The sequence below is a fragment of the Leguminivora glycinivorella genome, chromosome 17 (genome assembly GCF_023078275.1).
Source record: "Leguminivora glycinivorella isolate SPB_JAAS2020 chromosome 17, LegGlyc_1.1, whole genome shotgun sequence".
In the NCBI taxonomy this organism is placed as follows: Eukaryota; Metazoa; Arthropoda; class Insecta; order Lepidoptera; family Tortricidae; genus Leguminivora; species Leguminivora glycinivorella.
Window position 1 is genome coordinate 9,979,980 of NC_062987.1, and position 20,666 is coordinate 10,000,645.

At 34.2% G+C, this 20,666-nt stretch overlaps 1 protein-coding gene across 4 annotated transcripts in view; it reads left to right on the plus strand.

Moving 5' to 3' along the window:
* Positions 1 to 15,668, plus strand: part of LOC125235267 (galactosylgalactosylxylosylprotein 3-beta-glucuronosyltransferase I-like) — a 28,066-nt gene extending 12,398 nt beyond the window's left edge. For 2 of the 4 annotated variants that reach the window (XM_048141768.1, XM_048141769.1), the window contains 4 exons: positions 1,309 to 1,371; positions 4,329 to 4,460; positions 10,715 to 10,936; positions 14,916 to 15,668. In XM_048141768.1, coding sequence (XP_047997725.1) covers positions 1,309 to 1,371; positions 4,329 to 4,460; positions 10,715 to 10,936; positions 14,916 to 15,080 — 582 coding nt within the window. In that variant the 3' untranslated portion in view covers positions 15,081 to 15,668. The remainder of the gene's footprint in view (positions 1 to 1,308; positions 1,372 to 4,328; positions 4,461 to 10,714; positions 10,937 to 14,915) is intronic. The other 2 variants (XM_048141770.1, XM_048141771.1) reach the window with 1 other exon arrangement.
* The last annotated feature ends 4,998 nt before the right edge of the window (positions 15,669 to 20,666 follow it).

Genomic DNA, 20,666 nt, shown 5'->3' on the forward strand with positions numbered 1-20,666 from the left:
ACACGAAATCTGACTATAAAACATCAAACTAAATCAAATCCATCAATTTATCCACTTTTAATGATTCAAAATCATCATTTATAAGTAAATTCAAGACAGACATCAAGTTAAAATTTGTATGAAATTAAGATAAAATGCAATTTTGCTATCTGTTTTCGAATAGCTAAGTAAGCATTTAACAGTTGGTGTGGTGAAAAATAAATTCCGTCAGACTACGAAAGATCAACGTGGAAAAGATCGTCTATTATCAGATAATACCGTCTACAAACTCTTTCGTCGCGTCGCTTCGAATGTTCGACCGGTCACCGAAGTTTCTGCAGGTTTCGGCGCAAAGAATAGGCAGGCAAGCACGGTCGCGTGATAAACGATATAACACCAGGCTGTCCTTTTCGCACTATTTAAAAGTGCGATATTAGGGACGCACCGATGCGATAAAGTTTATTCAACAAGTGTGCTAGGCCCGCACGTTTTAGCAGAAACTGCCAAACTTTTTTTTTCGTCGTGATTTTGGCTCTTTGGCGATATTTTCGATGCACCTAAACTTATGACCTTGTACTTTCGCTTCGGATAGCGTTCGGCTAACTTCGGACCGGAAGCGGACGTCCTCTTTCCTTTTACAATTAAAATTCAGACTGGTCCTTTTTAGAATATAATAAAATAGATTCATTCATAATCATATACTACCTATTTACAATTAGAGAACATTTTATTGTTTAAATAGATACCTACTTTAACTTAATATATGTAAACTCCGGTTTACATTTTTATTGAAAACTAACTATGGTTTATTTTACGAAATAATAGTTTTTTCATTTCCGTTCCGCCTGATAAGAATAATCCACTGAAATAAAAATCAACATAGAAATAAATTAAAAGATTTTTATATTAAAGGAAAAAATGGAAAAATTTACGCTTCCGGCGGGACTTGAACCCGCATCATTTGCAATCCGTGCAAGGCTCTTAACCAATTGAGCTACGGAAGCCGCGCCGGACATCGCAAATCTTTCCATGCCTTTCCTTATGTACACACGTCTTGGGGTGACGTCGTTTCCATTTTTTCCTTTAATATAAAAATGTTTAGAATCGTTAGCAGACGTTTCTGCTTGTTAAAAATAAATTTAATAAATTAAAAGGTAAAAAATTCACTGGGTGGGGGTGGGACTTACATTATTCTATTTTTAATTTATTTCTAAATCACTTAATAACTTATGGGATTAAACATTTCTTATATCTTCTCTTAGAATCCAATAAAAAAATTAGTATTTCTGTAAAATACACAGTGTAATTAAATTGTGATTATATTTTCAGATGAATGGTCCCAATGTTTGTCTATTGAAGTCTAGAAAGTTCAACGCAACAACTGCGTTATGCGTATGTTGTAGTTTAAAATTTTAGTTTGGTTTCTTTGTGTTACATTTTCCTTTCAAACAATTGTGGTAACATAAAGGCCCAATATCCACACGGTGCGGGAACTCTGCTTGCGAGTTTTATTACATTGCGGTATTTGTTGGAGCGCTGAATTGTATGTAACCTCAATAATCCGCAATGTAGATAACTAAAATTGCATGCAAGTTCGCGCGCCGTATAAATGGGCCCTAAAGTGTGCTATACCTACCCAGTAAATAAGATTTAATTTGGGAATTGAGGTTGCTAGTGTTGCTACATTTGTACCTACATTTTGAGCGGAGTTTTTTTTAGTTTTTTTTTATGGTATGACCGTTTGGTTATCGCTTCACATTTCCAAAACGATCTATCTCAAATTTGATGCTGCACAGATTTGAACCTTACAATTATCAGGGTATAGTTGATTTTTAAACTAACTTGTTGTCTTAGCACGTGCCTAAACAGAAGCTCCCGCTCAACACAAAAGGAACAATACCTTTATTTAGAAAAGTTCGTTTCAAAAAATTCATACTATAACTTTATGCATACAGTGATTTTTATAATTTTAAATATTGGCTAGCCTTGAATAGTCCTCTTATTCTTAAGGGTTTATAACATCTACTTTTTGAAGGACTTTCTGACATAGACAGAATAGGTATCCGTCTCTAGTAGTTAGATGGCCGATAATCATGTGTGTTTTACTTGTAGATTCAGGTTTCCATTTCTTGTTTAATCGTGTCATTCACAAACCCGCAAATGTGTCCAATCTAATGGCATGGCAGCACGAATCAAGGTACCTACGCGTCTTGCGTCTTTGTGAATGACATGATCTAATCTGGGCACAATAATGAATTGTTTTATTTGTGAGACTTTCCTAACTCTTATCTAACATAAATGGGTGTCAATTTGTGTGTAACTAAGAATTAATATACAAATTAACATTAATGATAAGTATGCGTCGTTGCGATAGCGAAAACGTTTTTTTCCAGCTTACGTAAGTATGAGCGTTGAGCGTGGATGTTTTAAAAAGAGAAGGCAAATTTACCCAAACTCACATTGTGATATCGAAATGATGTCATGTCGCGCTAATAGTGTCCTTGCGGACAATTACGAGAGAAATGTACCCGCGAATTACTCTATTTATCAATTATATTATGTATACTTTTATCAGTTTGATGTCACAATGAGAAGTGAGATAGAGAGAAGAGAAGATAAAGCCTCAGAATGTCACTGTCTTCAAAACGTTCTGTACATTGCACCCCTCAAGCATTGAACAGTTTGTTGTGGGGAGAAGATTTTTACACATTTTTTTTAAATACAAATTAAAAGGGTCCATCCAACTTATACAGGGTGTAACAAAAATGGTGGTGATCCGTTTAAGGGCGTATTCAGTATCGTATTCTTATCAGGAAAAAGTAGGATAAAAATTTTTTTTCGCAAAAAATTTTTTTATCTTTGTATGGAGATTCGACCGATTCGCGCGGCCCGGCTCATACAAACGAAAAAAAAATTTTCTTCTACTTTTTCCTGATAAGAATACGATACTGAGTACGCCCTTAAACGGATCACCACCATTTTTGTTACACTCTGTATTTTGCGTCGAACTCGTTATGAACCTTTTGCCTTTTAAAAAGTAAAGTCCTAAAAAGTGAGGCCTGACAGGTAAAACGGGTAGCCAGATCATATAAGTTATCGGCTGTACCAAAATACTAGTTACAAAGCATTTATATTAAACATTATTTTTCTTAATCTTACTCTTACATAATCCTTGAATAATCTAAAACCGTCTTCCTTAATCTAAAACCGTTTTTAAGATTCTAATTGGTCTACCTAACTCTTGTCAATGAAGTAATAATATTTTTAATCAGGCTCATTCTGTTTCAGCAATTTTACAAAACTTTACACGGTCTTGAATAGCGTTATCAAGTATCCCACGCTTATCATTAATTGCGAGCGAAATTTCAATGAGATGACTAAATTGCAATTTTTAAATTCTGACCCCCTTATTCGTAAACTTTCACTTAAGTTATCAGGCCGTTAAATTTTGTTTGTCCCTTTCTGACGTATTGGTGTGATAGAAAGGGACAAATGAACTTTATCGGCTTGATATATTTAGTGAACGTTTATGAATAAGGGGGTGAAAGTGTAGCAAAGAAGACATTCGTTGATAGAAAACGCCAATTTTTCCAACAAGAAATTGTAAAAGTTAAAAAGAGGCGAATTTGTAGTTACAGTACCCGGCGAGAGTGATAGCACATCGGTTTTTCGTCATCGTAGAGTGTTGTCTCTTTCTTGCTTATGTGACGTTAACTGTTTCTTTCCAAAGGCCGATGTGCATTCTTTATCGCCTTCTACTGTCTTGTCAATTCGTTTACATACAATAATGATTTGAATGGGATGACACTACAGTGTTGCAATTTCTTATCAAACGGTATTATAAACTGAGTTTAGACCAGCAAGTTATTCCTGAAGTTTTGAGACGCAACTATAGGTAAGAGTGAGTGGCAAATATCTGCATCTCTTTCTTGCGTATACATCTGTCTCAAAACTTGCTTGTCTAAACCTGGCTTTATGTTATCCTGGTATATTTTGTTTAGTGTTACTGTCATACACTCGAGTTCATAAATATATGTACATTTCTTCACCTTATAGCAACGAGTTGAGGTGAAGAAATGTACACATATTTATGAACTCGACTGTACCACGGTAAGTTAGCAGCAATTTTTACAGTCTCTCCGGTGGTCTGATTAACTAGAATTATCATCTTCAGTATTTCCCAGCGTGTCTAACGCTGACGTTTAAGGTCGTGTCAAAATAAAAAGCCATAGATTATACATTTTTTAAAACAGAATTTGCCTCCAGTAGTTATCGAGCTGACTTCTTTGTGATAATCTTCTAAAACTTTTGTTTTGTTCAATATGATAATATTACATGTTGTATTACAGGCAAGTGGAGTGGAGCAGCGAAATATGGCTTTAGACTGGCTCCGGGGACACTTGAGGTCCCCAGAAGGTACTCCGGGCGTCGTATTCTTCATGGATGACGACAACACATATGCTCTGAAGATCTTCGATGAGGTAAGACAGTAATTAAAAAAACACACAGCTTGAAAATTACTCGCGTTCCCAGCACAAGCAATCCTAGGAAGCACTTCCTATCAAATCGTGTCGTACGCGAGTGGAATAAACTACCAGAAACAGTGATAAGTGCTCCTTCAGTGAACAGTTTCAAAAACAGGCTTGATACACATTAAAACTATAATATAAACAGGAACTTAAAAACAAGTGCAGTGATAATATAAAATAGAATAGAATAATGTTTATTCAGGCAACACACATCATTGCATTACATAAGAACAAATAAAGTACAAAGAAACAATTATAAAATCTAGAAGAAGAAAACATTACAAACAGAAACCTCCCGCCTGTACCTCGGGATTCTGGTCAAAGAAGAACGATTTTGTACACTAAATCTTAGGTTGATGATGTCCTTGCCGGCGTCCATACTTTCTATGCCCTCCTTCTTACCTCCAAATCAAGGGTGAGTAGGGCGAGCGAGCTCCATCGTAGGCCACGTCTTCGCCTCGGCTAGTCTGTGGCCATGAGTAAGCCCATTTATAAAAAATAAAAAATAAGGGTCTTAATCTGTCCTTAACCCTTCAATGCATAGTGATGTATATATATTATTGTCAAAGTCATGCATTTTATGGTTAAACTATAAACTATGTATGTATGTCCAAAAAAAGAGCGCTGCGAATGCTTTACATGGTAGAACACTCAACAGCAGATATTTCAAATTGAAAGCAGATCCCAAAGACCCCAAAGTACAAAAAATCGCAGCCAAATAACACTATAGTTATAGCAGTCTGAGCAGTCGATAACTCGCGAGGGTGCTGCAGGCTCCAGTGACGCAGGCGTTCATTACATATTCCGTGGTGACCGCTTACCAATAGGCGGGCCGGGTGTTTGTTTGACACCGACGTTGTACATGTACATTAGACACACATTCAAAACAAAATACAGTTATTTAATACAATGATATATTTAGTTTGTGCTTAAATGTTTGGAGATTTATGTTTTTAAACATTTGATTTCCTACCTTGTTGTATAACGATGACAAAGTAAATATTTACAGAGACCATTTTCATTTTGTTCGTAGTAGATCAAATTCATAAATTCATCGTCATATTATTAAAATTGGATTTTAGGTATATGACATAAAGTAAATAAACGAAATAAAATTTTCATTATGCCAACCATTTCACCTTGCCCTCTGCTTATTATAAATATTATAATATATGAAGGTGGAACGCATTCTACTTGGGTTTCCCCCCTTCTCGTCATTCCTAATCAATGACTACAACTGTTTTACTTTTATATGCTATCCCAAAGAGCATTGAATCACTACGTTTTAAGAGTCGGCACTCTCGAACAACCCTCGAACCGATTTATGCAGGCGTTTTTTCGACGGTCGTGAGGTCATGTTTATACTTCCGTGGGTCATGTCACTGCTACCAACACAAAGAAAAAATCACTAGGGCTCGACCAACCCAGTCCCTAATATTTATCGATATCGATAAATTTGCGATATTTTGCAGTATGGCGACTTAACAGTAAATTTATAGTATTTATACATATTTAAAAAAATGTCTGGGATGGCTGTCAGAGGCGTATTTCAAGGATTTGGCGTTGGCATCCTGAGTCACTCAGGATTACCGCCCCGTTAAGTGACGATAAAGTATGAAATTTAAGAAAAAACGCTGCTTCGCTATTCTAAAAAGAGCCTGCCGCCTTTAATACGCCCCTGTATAAAATTAATAAAACAAAAGCAAAATATACTATCACTTTTCTTTTACATGAAGTAATTTTTCAACTACTTTACAGCACTTCTCAGTTGAACTAATTTTGAGGCGTTTGCAGAAAATTCCTATGATTTACTGTGCCTGACGTTCATATTTGGCACTGCCTCCTAATTAAGAGTTTTGTTATAAGCCAGTATTTGTTGCTTCAATCTTCGTGTTTCTTACATGTTTACCAGGGAAAGTTAATATTTACTGCAAAAAGCCTTGAAAACCTTTGCCCATTATCTTCACACAGGAGATGGATAAATATGCCGATTCTTCGTTACCTGTTAAAATTACCCATAATCGTCATCTGAAATAAAGAGATTATCGATAAGTTGGTCACACTCTATTGGTATTTTAGGTTATTTGTTTGTTTACGAAAAAACTTATTTACAGAATGTTTTCGCTTAAATCGTAGACTGTACATGATAAGTACTACTTTAAATTGATTAAATGAGTAGGTATTTTTAGCAACTCGAAACGAAAATATGATAAAATACTAGTTACCGACCTGCATGTATCCAGTGCAAAGCTAGGCAAAAACAAGCCACCATCACAAATTTCACACTTTCTTATTTGTTTGCCCGAAATTTCAATAAAAACTTTAGTTATTTTATTATTTACTTAACTTACAAAATTCAAACAAGTTACGACAGATTTGACGTTGACGACTTGACGTTTTGAAAAAAAAAACACGTAGGTCAGGCCATAGACTAAGGAAATATGAAACTCTATTATCTATGTATTTTTGCTACCAAAATATAATGGACTTTAGTACTATTAATAATAGATCTCATTTTGATTTGATAGCATTTTTTTTGTGTCGTAATGTTGGGAATCATTGCTTGATGATATTATCATGCTATCCTCCTAAAGCCCCACATTCACGGTACGATTCATCGCTTCGACCGATCGGACAGATATCATGAACGATCGGTCGTATCGAAACCGCCAGCTACACACGAGGCGATCGATCGTTTACGTTTAGAATCGGTGGTCGCAAGGGCACCCCAGAGGTACAAAGGGTCTTCACGAGCTCGCGCCACGCCTTCCTATCTTCAGCGACCCTCATGACCTTGTTCCAGCTCAACCTGATCGCTCGTAGCTCATTTTCGACAGACCGCTTCCATAAGCTATGCATGATGCTATGCGTCATGTCATGTTAACTCTATCGTGAGATTCGTGAGATAACTGGTTACAGTTTTTTATACCTCGTGAGATGCCTACTGTTACATCATCTTTCCGGTTGAGTTTTTTACTATAAACACTGCTCCTAGTCCATACCTACTTTCGTATTAACATGCATACTCTGGTCGAGAGTTTTATCAGTATTTCATTACGATTAGTCATCATTGTACTGTCGTACAGTTCATAAATAATGGCAAATTCAAAACCATTTAGGGAAATGATCATATTTATGACCACTTCAGTTTACAACTTGCATTAAATTATACAATACTAGCTTTTGCACTCGCGTTAGTTTGAGACAAAAAGTAGCCTAGACACTCTCCATCCCTTCAACTATCTCCACTTAAAAAAATCAAGTCAATTTGTCGCTCCGTTTTGCCGTGAAAGACGGACAAACAAACAGACACACACACTTTCCATTTATAATATTAGTAAGTAAGTAAGTATTGGGTACAGATACACATAATGTATTAAGCTCTTCCTGTTTATGATTTTTAATTATCTGCTTGCTTATACAGTACAGTAAAATTTTAAACAGTCGTAACTAACAAATCGTTAACAAACCTTTTTTCTACTCCTGTACTTTAATTTTTTTTATTTACATGCTTTTCCACTTTATAACAGGGCGTCCCACGGCTATGCCACATGTAGGAAAGATAGGTAAGCCTTAAATATCATAGATAGTTTTAACCGAAACCGAAGTTAGAAAAAGACAATTGACTAAATGATCAAAGACGACAAAGAGTAAACTGACGAATGAAGAATAAGGTGAAGAAAGCAGAATAGGACGAATTTAAGAACTGACAAAAAAGGAATGAGACCATCCAAGTCGATGCCACATTTTCGAATGAAATGTATAATAAAAGCTCTGCATTTCAAGTAAAGAACACGCTAATTGGGTTATATGATTTGAAAACTATTGCCCTAGTAACATAAATTGAGGGAAAATTTAATTGAAACGCTTAGCAAAAGGAAATGTCGCCTTAATGAACTAATAATTGATTAGCGCCGAACATTTCGATGTTTTTGTACTTAGGTATTAAGTTTTATTGCGTCAAGTCAAATTTAACGACATATATCTGAGCATTTTCAAAAATTGGGACCCAAAATTAGTGAAAGTTGTTCATAAAAATTAACTCGATATCAGTTTTGTGACGACAATTAAACATGAGATTTCAATAAAAATATTGCTTTTGTGTTAAATATAATTACGTAAACTTTAAGCAATAATCTACATTTAGAACATGAAAAAAGTTGGTTTTTAGACCAGTTGTCGTCACAAAACTGACAGTGACATCGAGTTAATTTTTGTTAACTGTCACTAATTTTGGGTCCCAATTCCTGAAAATGCCCATCTACAAAGCATTAACGTATATGTGCTTTATTACATGTTCGATCCTGAATCTCTGGGCTAAATTGGCTATCAGAAATATGTAGATACATAACAAAAACAAGAAATGAGTCCAGTTTAAGATTTGCTAGTGCATAATCCAGTATAAATTACACTGATTGTTACGACTCAAAGTTGCAACACGTTCTCTCTGACGGGTATATTTACGTTTGTATGAATAGGTAAATATATTTCAAATTTATCGCCTCAGTCAAGAGCGCAATATGTTACTTCGACGAAAATGTGTCAAGAAGCTCGACACAGTTTCCTCAAAGAGATTCTGCATTGACGGCCTGACTTAGAAAATATAAATATACTTAAACATGACTTTTTGTATACTTTGATGGGATTTACTATTTGTCCCCCCATCCTATCCTTAAATCGGAGTGCGCATATGCATTTATAATGTAAAAAACCTCCTAGTTATAAATAAAAAGGGACAGTATAGTAGTAGTAGTAGCTGTAGCTCTTTATTGTACAAAAACACATTGAAAATAATATACATTGAGATGTGAAGTACAAAGGCGAACTTATCCCTTAGAGGGATTTCTTCCAGTTAACCTTTGAGTAAATGAGAGGAAAGATACATAGGTATAGGTATATTACTTTACTATAAGTATATACACCGTCATTGTTTTGACTTCCATTGTAGCAAATGTTTGTTGTTCGTTTTCATACATAATACCTAAATGAGTGAAAAAATGTAAGAGAATCTTAAGTATAACATAAATAAAAGATAATGTCAAGTGTCTGACTGCACATGTCAAAATAAGTTACATTAGAAAGTAGTAAATCTGATGTGATTAATTTGTTAAGGCGATTTTTTTTAAATAACTCAATAACAGTAAGAGTAAAGACACTCGTTTCCTATTAATTGTAGATGACCTAAAAAACTTTTCCTAAAAGTTACCGAAATTTAATAAAAACAGGGTTTATAATAAGTCCACAATTATTTACCGAATGAGTAATAAATATTTTTTAAAGACGAAGACGACGATTAATAAATATACTTACCAAATTCAGTAGTTACTGTATGTAACCAAAGGAAAACATATTTTTGTAACACAATATTTCTTTACTCTCCTGAGATTACATCGTGTTAGCAGTTTGTTTATTTATTTTTATTATATTTGTGACAAACATTCATATTACTGTTATGAAACTCGAAGCGTAAATAAAATAATGAAATGTAATTCTTCATTCCATTGAACTTCGTCGTAGTCTTTGAAGATATAATAAACTAGCTTTTGTCCGCGGCTTCGCTCGCGTTAGAAAGATACAAAAAGCCTGTCACTAATCATACCTTCAACTATCTCCAAAATTACGTCAATTCGTGGCTCCGTTTTGCCGTGAAAGACGGACAAACAAACAGACACACACACTTTCCCATTTATAATATTAGTATGAATATCAAATCACATAGGTCGTATAAATATCATCAGTACGGACTCGTACAAAATATCATCATAAACACTTTAACGACAATGTGCCCAGCCCATCTCCACTTTCTGTGTCCAATCTCTTCTACCAAGTCTTTAGGCACTGGTCCCACCGCGAGCTAGTAAGCTATGAGCTATCGGCTATAAAAACGAACAAAAGATAAGCAGCCCCGTGCAAATAAAAGAGATACGGCGATTTTGATAGCTCACTGCTGGGCTAGTAACTATAAACATCGCCGTGTCTCTTTTATTTACACGGGAGTGATTATCTTTTGTTCGTTTTTATAGCCGATAGCTAATAGCTTACTAGCTCGCGGTAGGGCCAGTGCCTTAAGTAGGAAAATTATATGTACAAACAAGAAGACGTATAAAGGAGAAACAACTATAAAATGATCGTGTCTCTTCATGTTGCTAGCGATTTCCAGCGCTGATAAGGTATTGAATACACTAATCAAACTTCTATCGTTACAGATGCGAAAGATCAAGCGAGTCGGCGTCTGGCCAGTCGGCATAGTCGGTGGCATGCGTGTAGAAATGCCTCTAGTGACGGACGGCAAGGTGTCCGGCTATAACGCGGTGTGGAAGCCGTACCGGCCCTTCCCCATCGATATGGCGGGCTTTGCCATCAACGCGACGCTGTTCCTCGACTTTCCTGAGGCGAAGTTCTCTAGGAAAGTGCAGTCTGGTTTCCAGGTTAGTATACTTATTAGTTTTACTTGTTTTTAGCCTCGTTCTTGAAAATTGTATGAACCTGAAGTAGAAATAGTCGTTTGTATGTATATTTGTATCTTATTTATGGCCTAAATACCTATATATTTTTTGAAAAGGGGATAATATTCTTGAAATTATTTATTTTATAGGTAAAGGATAATTTGACGATAAAGTCTACTAACTATACAGTGACAACAACTATGACTATATATTTTACGTTTAATCTATTATTACGTAAACGTATGCAGAGGACCGATTTTTGAATCTCGGCCATTCGATTTCGTGAAATTCGTTCAATAATATCTCCACTGCTAGCGATTTAAATTCTACTAACAGAATCGAAAACGAGTGGTCATTACCACTAGTTCTAAAATGACTAGCCGTCCTTTTTCAAAATAGCATTACGTCGTTTTCCACAGACTTTCGAACGGCGAATTCGTACGTTCGAAATGGAAAAATCGATCCGTAGGTCTAATTAACTGTGACATCAAATAATAGTAAATAATATTTTATATCTAATATTATGATTTGGATGTTGCTTATCTAAACATAAGATATACACAACGCATCTTTGCCGGAAGAAATATTTACATTACAGATTAATAAACCTTATGCATCTTATCTTCTGTTAGGCAAATAGTAAAAAAACCGGCCAAGAGCGTGCCGGGCCACGCTCAGTGTAGGGTTCCGTAGTTTTCCGTATTTTTCTCAAAAACTACTGAACCTATCAAGTTCAAAACAATTTTCCTAGAAAGTCTTTATAAAGTTCTACTTTTGTCATTTTTTTCATATTTTTTAAACATATGGTTCAAAAGTTAGAGGGGGTGGACGCACTTTTTTTTCCTTTAGGAGCGATTATTTCCGAAAATATTAATATTATCAAAAAACGATCTTAGTAAACCCTTATTCAGTTTTAAATACCTATCCAACAATATATCAGACGTTGGGGTAGGAATGAAAAAAAATATCAGCCCCCACTTTACATGTAGGTACCCTAATAAAAGTAATAAAACATTTTTTTCCATTTTTTATTTTTGCACTTTGTTGGCGTGATTGATATATTGGTACCAAATTTATGCTTTCTAGTGCTAACGGTTACTGAGATTATCCGCGGACGGACGGACGGACGGACAGACACACATGGCGAAACTATAAGGGTTCCTAGTTGACTACGAAACCCTAAAAATTGGGTAGCAACTACTCGTGTTACGGAAATAATTATTTTGTTTGTTTATTTTGTATAAGTATTTGGTTTCCTTCCAAAGCAGACTCGTTACATATCAATATCATGAAAGCAAATCTAAAAATGTCTCGTTCTTAAGTATTTAACTCGCATTATTCTCAAACAGCTGAACTATATTTGCCAAATCCAAATTTGACATATCAAAATAAATATTATATGCATATAAGTGTTTTGAGAGTACTCTTTTTATAGTTACATCTTGACAGATGATACTTACTTACGTGTATATGACGCCGACATATCTAATACTATTCTCCTTCGCCCTGCTACTCGTAAGTTCCAGGGTTGAACCAATTATTTTATTTAATCTGTTTAGTAGGTCGCATTTTAAATTCACATACTTAATTCTTAACTAATCTAAAAGGAAAATAGACCAGCCAAGCGATTATGGTTTCAATAAAATGGCGTAAAGTATGAAATTGACTGAGCACTAAACTACTGTGATAACAGTATACGGGCGAGATACATATTTGTGACGTTATCTGGGTGAAGGGACCTTATTGTCGACGGCGCTTACGGCGTTATGAGCGATGTTCGTATACAAATACGACGCCGCGGGACGTAAACGCCATCGACAATAAGGTAGGTAGTTACGCAGATAACGTCTCATTTATCAGTCCTGCATTTTAACACGCTATCGATACACATCCTCTGGACTGGGTCTAAATTCATACACACATTGCTCAGTAATAGGTATTATGAATTATGTACTTTTTTCCTTTGAAATATTAGTCACTAATATTTGTGTATCAGGGATACGCAACTATGGGAACAAATCAAATTATTTTTAACAATGCCTTCACCACTGGTGGTGCTCGTAATTTTTTCTTTAATATATGACATCTTATTTCGAATTTTAGCTATCAGGGATGTTAATTGATCAGCAAAGACTAGTCTAGTCTGTGAGCTGTAGCCCTCGCTGCTTAGTAAAGGTAAAAGTAATCCCCGACACAGTGGACCGATTTCTATCAATCATGGCTAGGAACACTCCCGACTAATTCAGCTTTCAATCAAAAATAGACTCTAAATCGATTCATGCGTTCGGGACCTACAATGCCACAGACAGACACATACACAAACAGCTAGAGACACGTAAAACATAACACCCCGTCATTTTTGCGTCGTACTTACATAGGTCGTTAGGTCGCTATTGACGCTGTTGTCCTTTACCGACCAATTGAGTTAAATATTAAAACTGCAATAAGAAGTATAAGAACTACAAATAGAGGTAGGTATTCTAACCTAAATATGAGTAAAAGTTATGCAACAAAATTTATTCACCTTGGCGCGTACGGTCTAAATCAATACTTTAGCTTGCCTAATTAGTCGTAGAAGGTTTTTATAATTGCCTGCTCGTACATAATTTTAGCTTTCCGCTTAAGGTTCTTAAGACTTAATCTTAATCTTATTATTTTTCTTAATTATTTGTCAATATCCTTATTTTATTAAAAACAGTACCTAAAGATTATTTTACTAAAACATGAACAGGGCCCGTAACTTTCATGCCCATGACATAAATTTGACGTCACGCGGCATATAGTATGATTCAAGAGTTTTATTTAATAATTAATCATTATTCATCAATCATTTTAATCATGACTTCAAAACTAATATATTCATACGTGAAATAATTGATACTTACTACGTGAAAAGTAAATTAAATTATTTGTTTATTTTTTACATTCATTTTATTAATTATGTTTGTTACTATATTTCAATAAATTATTAAAACAAAACAAATTGTTTCCTTTACGTTTCACGTATCAATTAGATATTAATTATTCCACGTATGAATAGCTTACTTTTGAAGTCATTTGTACATGATAAAAATTGATTAATGAATAATGATTAATTATTACAATAAAACTATTTGAATCATCCTATAGTAAGCTGCGTGACGTCAAATTGATGTCATCGGCATGAAAGTTACGGGCCCTGAACATGAATATATAATTGAATGAGCAACGATAAAAAACAATTGGTATATGTACATACCTTCATTGGTTATTTGACACACTTAGATTGTTTTTCAGGAAGTTGATATCAGTGAAATGCAAATGTAAAATCAACTAAAATTGTTTAGAATTATCGGACTGCTTACTAATATTATTATTAAAACTATTAGGTTGATGATAAAAAAGTGGTTTACTGAACCAAATACTGTTTTATCAAATGCTATTAGTTTTTGACCGTAGCTTCGTCTGCGTGGAATTCGTAATTAAAATAGTAAACATACCTAGGAGTAAAATATATCTAAACATAACAGTATACAAACACAGTATAACAGTATTCCCCCAAACGGTGATTTATAGGATAAAAACTACCCCTTTGTCCTTTCTCGGTATTCATACATCGGTTCAGTGGTTTAAGCGTAAAGAACTGATTAAAGGTCCCCCCACATCTGACGTCTCGCGAGCGTAGCGTCGGGTCAACTGTATGGAAAAAGACGCCGCGTCGACGTCGCGCCGACGCGGCGTCAGACTTTGCCATACAGTTGGCCCGACGCTACGCTCGCGAGACGCCAGATGTGGGGGGACCCTAAGTAACAAGGCGATAGATAACTATACCTACTCTCTTTTATAATATAACATTGGTATGGATGTAATGAAATATAATAATAAAACGCAAAAGAAGAATTCTGTACACCCACTTTTCTGCGACACATATGATTCGGTTTGTCTATTTCACAATTAACATGTATTTTTTTTTCTATTTCAGGAAAGTGAAATACTAAAATACGTCGTAACGCAACAGGAGTTAGAGCCTCTAGCCGAAAACTGCACCAAGGTATATGTCTGGCACACTCGCACCCAGAAACCGTCTATAATCAGCCCGAAAAAACTCAAAAAGCCCCTGGTTCCTGACAACCACATCGAGGTATGAAATGTTTCCAGCGTCATATCGGTTTTACTCTAAGCGTTGAACGCTTTGTAATCCTAAGGGATTTCGACTTATTCCATATGAGCTGTGCTCCTTCCGTGTGTGAAAATATTCCTGATTATATGTCAACGCATGTAACGAATTCACTAGAAGCCAAATATTGACGATATCCGTAACATTAAAAGTAAGAGTCTCAAAAAAATTAAGAATTGCGTGACATTTAGCTAAAAATCATTCGAATGACAAAATTTGGCAGTAATTTTAAGTGCGTTATCCGATCCGATATCGGATTTGAGACAGATATCCTATACATGAAAAGCACCATCTTTTAATGGCTTTGACATCCTCCCTACATCTGATATTGGATTGTATAATGTGTAAACCCTGCAAGGGTGTTTATTGGCCTACTTTGATTCCGTGTCGGCGTAGCGTAGCGAAAATGCTACTGTGACATTTTAGTGTCAAACCTTTTCGATACCAGGGGCCCATTTCTCGAAGCTACAAGTTACAATTTACAAGTGGTTGTCAATGTCTAATTAGACAAGTTTGAAAGAGACTTCCGCTTGTAACTTGTAACTTTCAGTTTTGAGAAATGGGCCCCTGGGGCCCATTTCTCAAAAGGTACAAGCCTTGTATTACAAGTGCGCGAACTGTCAAATCGTATGGATTGTAATGGAAACACACTTGTAATACAAGGCTTGTACCTTTCGAGAAACGGGCCATCGGTAGTTAGGTATACGATTGATAATGCATTATCATTAAATTAAGACTAGTTATTCGCAGTAATCTAGCTCTTGGGATATACATTTGAATATTAATAATTCGATATTCGTAAATCTTGATGTATGTTGTTATAAACGTACCTGTAATAAGCTAATATTGTGTGTTTTTTAACATAAACTTGAATTCCATAAGTGTAAGTTCAATAACTGTGTATTGTAAGTAAGAGAAACAAATTCTTCACCTAACTTAGACCGAAATAAATTGCTATTGACCCGTTATTTATCATGAATTATTCATGCATAATTGTCTGCTAGCGCTTTTAAACTAAAGAAAAATGTACACCTTCAAGACTCGACTTTTAACACCGATAGGTACTATCAGCTGCAAAAGTGCATGGAGAAATTATGAAAGATTTCATTGATACATTCGCACTGCACTTTTGCAGCTGATAGTACATTCACTGACTTTAATTGTTGATCCACTTCTAGCTCATTTATACTGGACACTTCATAGCTGTTCTATGATTAACTATGAGATGTCCAGTATAAAATGAGCTATAAGTCGATCAACCATTAAAGTCCGTGTCCGTACTATTACTTTTCCATTAGTTTTTTTTTTTAATCCCCTTGAATTTACGAATAAAATATGTTCGTCTTAACAATATAAAAAATATTTATAGAAGATCTAAGTAGGTAATCTTTTAAAATCTCTCTTGATAATTAACATAAATATATGTAGGTAACTTGGATTTGGATATGATATTAATCTGTAACTGATATTATTTTAATTCCAAATAATATTTTAAAATTTCCTTCTAGTTCACTTTTAAACATATGTCGCGGAAAAATTAATATGTGCATAGTAAATTGTATCACAAAACCATTTTCATTTATTTAGCTAAAACGTTTATGGACGTAATTAAGTTAAAAATAAACTATACTCAAGGATTGGCAAATACTCAATAAGTATATGATTGCTGTAATATAATACTAACCTATTTACGTTTGTACTGGTAATTGAGTCACAATAACTATTATTTATTAGGTTTACAATTATAAAGAACAAATTATTCCATTCCTTCTCAATGTTTTCAGTATTAATATATTAAATATCGCTCGGCTGTACTATGTAACATTGTCTTTTACGTTAGAAAAGCTAGCAATAACATATTGTTGCCTATATATGAACCTGGTATGTGTATTGTGTAATGCGACGTTAGTTTCTTGTTAGTTATAGTTATAGTTTACATTAAGTACCTACCTATTTTAGTTGTAAAACTGCAATATTTTAATGTTTGTTTTTTGTACGAATAATAATTTAAGAGGTGTGCAATGAAAGAAAGGAACAAAATATTATATGTTGTCCCCGCTGCGGAAGACATGACATGAACATCCAGCGGGTTTTAACTTTTATCTCAGTGACTAGGAATATAATGTTGTTTAAAATTTAGCTTGTCGAGTCCCTCGGCTGTAGCACTAGTTATTTTATACAGCTGTTTTAAAACGCACAATAAAATATTGTTATTCTTGTATTCCTAAAACTATCAACCCTCAAGCTTATCTGTCATGGATTTTTTTCTTCAAGCGTTATATTTCAAGGTATGTTATTTTTCCTAGTGCAATATTATGTCGCATCTCCAAGCAAACTTTATATAATACATAATAAGTGTGACTTTAATGTCAATTGACTTGACGTGATTGTTCTTCTTTTATTTTAATATGGGCATTAAATTATTATCTACCTTTACTTACTGAATCATATTTGTCTATTTTGAACGAAGGTTTACAAAGCTTAAAATGGACAAATATAGATATATTTTTGAGCTTTATTGTTTACCGACTTCCTTTCTTAGACAACACTATATTTATTGTATTATTATATTTATTAAAAAACAAACCATTCGAATATATTTCTTGTAACATAGTGAAATATTTAACTTATTACTCTATAATATGGCCTATTCAAATAAATTAATTTATTCTCAAGGGTATTTATTATCATTAGAGGTAATCATAATATATGGAACTTATTTTTAATTTAAGTGTAATTACCAACTAGTCTTTCATACATATCTTTTGTACTTTATCAAGATAATTATATCAAAACTTATACTTATTTGACAACTACTTTTTGTTATTTATTTAAATGGATTGTAACTATTTTTTGCCAGATTAGCAACTATGACTACTTTGCTAATTACATATGTCAATATTACGAGATAATTTTGTCTGTGGCAAACTCAATTATTATCACAATTTTCCTAGCTTACCACCCCAGCAGCTCCATTATACTGACATTGCCATAGTCGATGGCTAAAGCATAATATTATCATAAGTTTTACTCAAGTGCTCAACTGATCAATATGGTCTAATATTTTAAAAACTTAGCACGTAATTGTGGAATTATACTGTACTTATAATTAGGATAGTTTTAAGAACATACGATTATGTAAAGTAATTTAAAGAAATATTTTGCACATATTATTTAGATTAATCGTGCTCCATTATGCTGAGATATTTTTCTTGTTGTGAATATTTATTTCAATAGGTATATCGACAATAATAAAATGTTCAAATATGTCGCAATAGAAAATCCACAATTTATTGCTTTGTTGCAATATTTATCGGATTGTGAAATAGTACCACGGTTTCTGTTTTGTACAGTCAACCAATTGGAACCCTAGGCTACAACCATGTCAAAATGACAAGCAGTAAGAGATTTCTTACAATCTGATTTATAACGTCACTAAGACATAGTTCTACAGTGGCCTAGGGTTCCAATTAGTTGACTATACATAAGGATCTTTGGTATAAAGTATAAAAGCAATACAGCTGTAGCAAAGAGGTGTCGCTCCAAGATACTTACTTTTTTTATAACACTGCAGTAACTTGGTTTTCGGTTATTATCGGAACTATAGTTTATGTCTCAAAACTCTTAGTATGAATTACATAGTATGTTAGTGGTAGTAGTATGAGGTTACCTAGAAATTAAATGTCAGTTGAGGAGGACGTATCTAATTTATATAAATAATTAACATATCCAGTGGCAAAATAATTTGGATCTTTCGAAATTCACTATTAAATACACATTTGTCTCCAGAGCATAATGTTCCTTTATTGGCTTTAGTGATGTTCTTTTTGGTCAAGACGTGCATTCAGAAATTGGCTTAAAGTGAGGAGCGATAAAGGAGACTTGCTATATAGTTATAGTTCTACGTTGCTAAGTATATAAATGTATAAAAGTGTATTATTTAATGCGTGACGTAAAATAAGTATAAAGCTATGCTCGAACTCATTTTACACAGATTTATGCATGCTTTGCCTCGTAATTATTTTATGTTAATTTTTTAGGGTGGAGTTTAATTCTAACTACATATTTTATTATAGCTCGTTATGTGATAGCCCATAGTATTTATAATTTTGTAAATTCCTTACATCATGTATCATGATTAGTCTGGAAATAAATGATTCCAACGTAGGTTTTTGTTTTATTTTACAAAACCATGGATAAAGGGGTAAAAATGTAGGTCTGTCCGCATACCAGTACCTACGTGTAAAGTATTGTTCAATACATTTGGAGGTTTATTTCCCGCACTAGTTCGCAACTTCAAAGGGCCATATGTACTGAAATACATTGCTTTTTATACGTCCGGAATAGTCCGGATGTTCTCTACAGGTCGTAACTCTCAGCCGATATTTGTCCAGTTTTTATGGACCATGGTGATAGTGACTCAATGAACTAAATGTTCATCGCGTTTATGTTTACTAATCACATCACGAGGTCTGAAGCTCACAGTCAATTACTAGTACCTATAGTAATACTGGTAATACTATTATTTATATGTGTTACTAGTATGGTAGTATTGGGTAATGTATCCAATATAGGATACCACCTTCAAGAAAAGAGCGTACTCCTATCTTAATAGTCGACAACGCACTTCCTTCCACCACAGTAAAAACATGTAGGTAGGTACAGAAATCTTATAAATTAAGTATTTTTTGTGAAAATACCTATCTTTGAAATAACTCTAGTAATTATAACGAAACAACTTTATTGTGGATAAGCAGATATCTTTCATAAAAATTACTTTTTCTTAAACATGCAATGAAATATTGTAATTATAACGAAACAACTTAAATTGTGGATAAGCAGATATCTTTTAAAATAGTACGCAACAACTCGAGAGGAAGTTCTGAAACGAGTGGCGATAAATTAAAACACGACCGAAGGCCTGCAAAGTTTGTTTTTTTAAATCGACAAAATATTGTCCTTTAGAGCAGTTTTTTATTTCGATTGTATTTTGAGTACAGATGAGCCTCCGAAATTTTGACCTGGCATATAATGAACCACTTCTCGCACTAGTGCGTAAAAAAAACACCATCTGTTCTGAAAATTACTTTTACGAAAGCTTTGCGGTTCCATCGCGGTGCTAATGGTGTATTTCTAGTTAAATGCGCGTTTGCGCTAAATAAGTCGAATAACTGAAGAATCGAAAGGAAATCATCTAATTCGAGGGAGGAATAACACTACAGATCTTTGCACGTTGTTATTTATTATAGAATCGTAAAATGCTTGTGATGAAATACCTAGTGAAGTACCTTCACACAATAAACCCTAACAACAATAACATGGATAGCTGAGACGTCGAAATATGCAGTCATTATGAAAGTATTTATTTTTTATTTACTTATAAGTATTTCAAGACTCACTTCTAGTCATTAAATCCATTGAAATCATATTAATTATTAGTATATATTTGTAGAGATGGAAAACCTACATGTGGCATTAGGTACTATTATTCATATCCACAACAATATGTCACACCACACCAATTAAATAGAACTAATTACCTACCTACCTCATTTG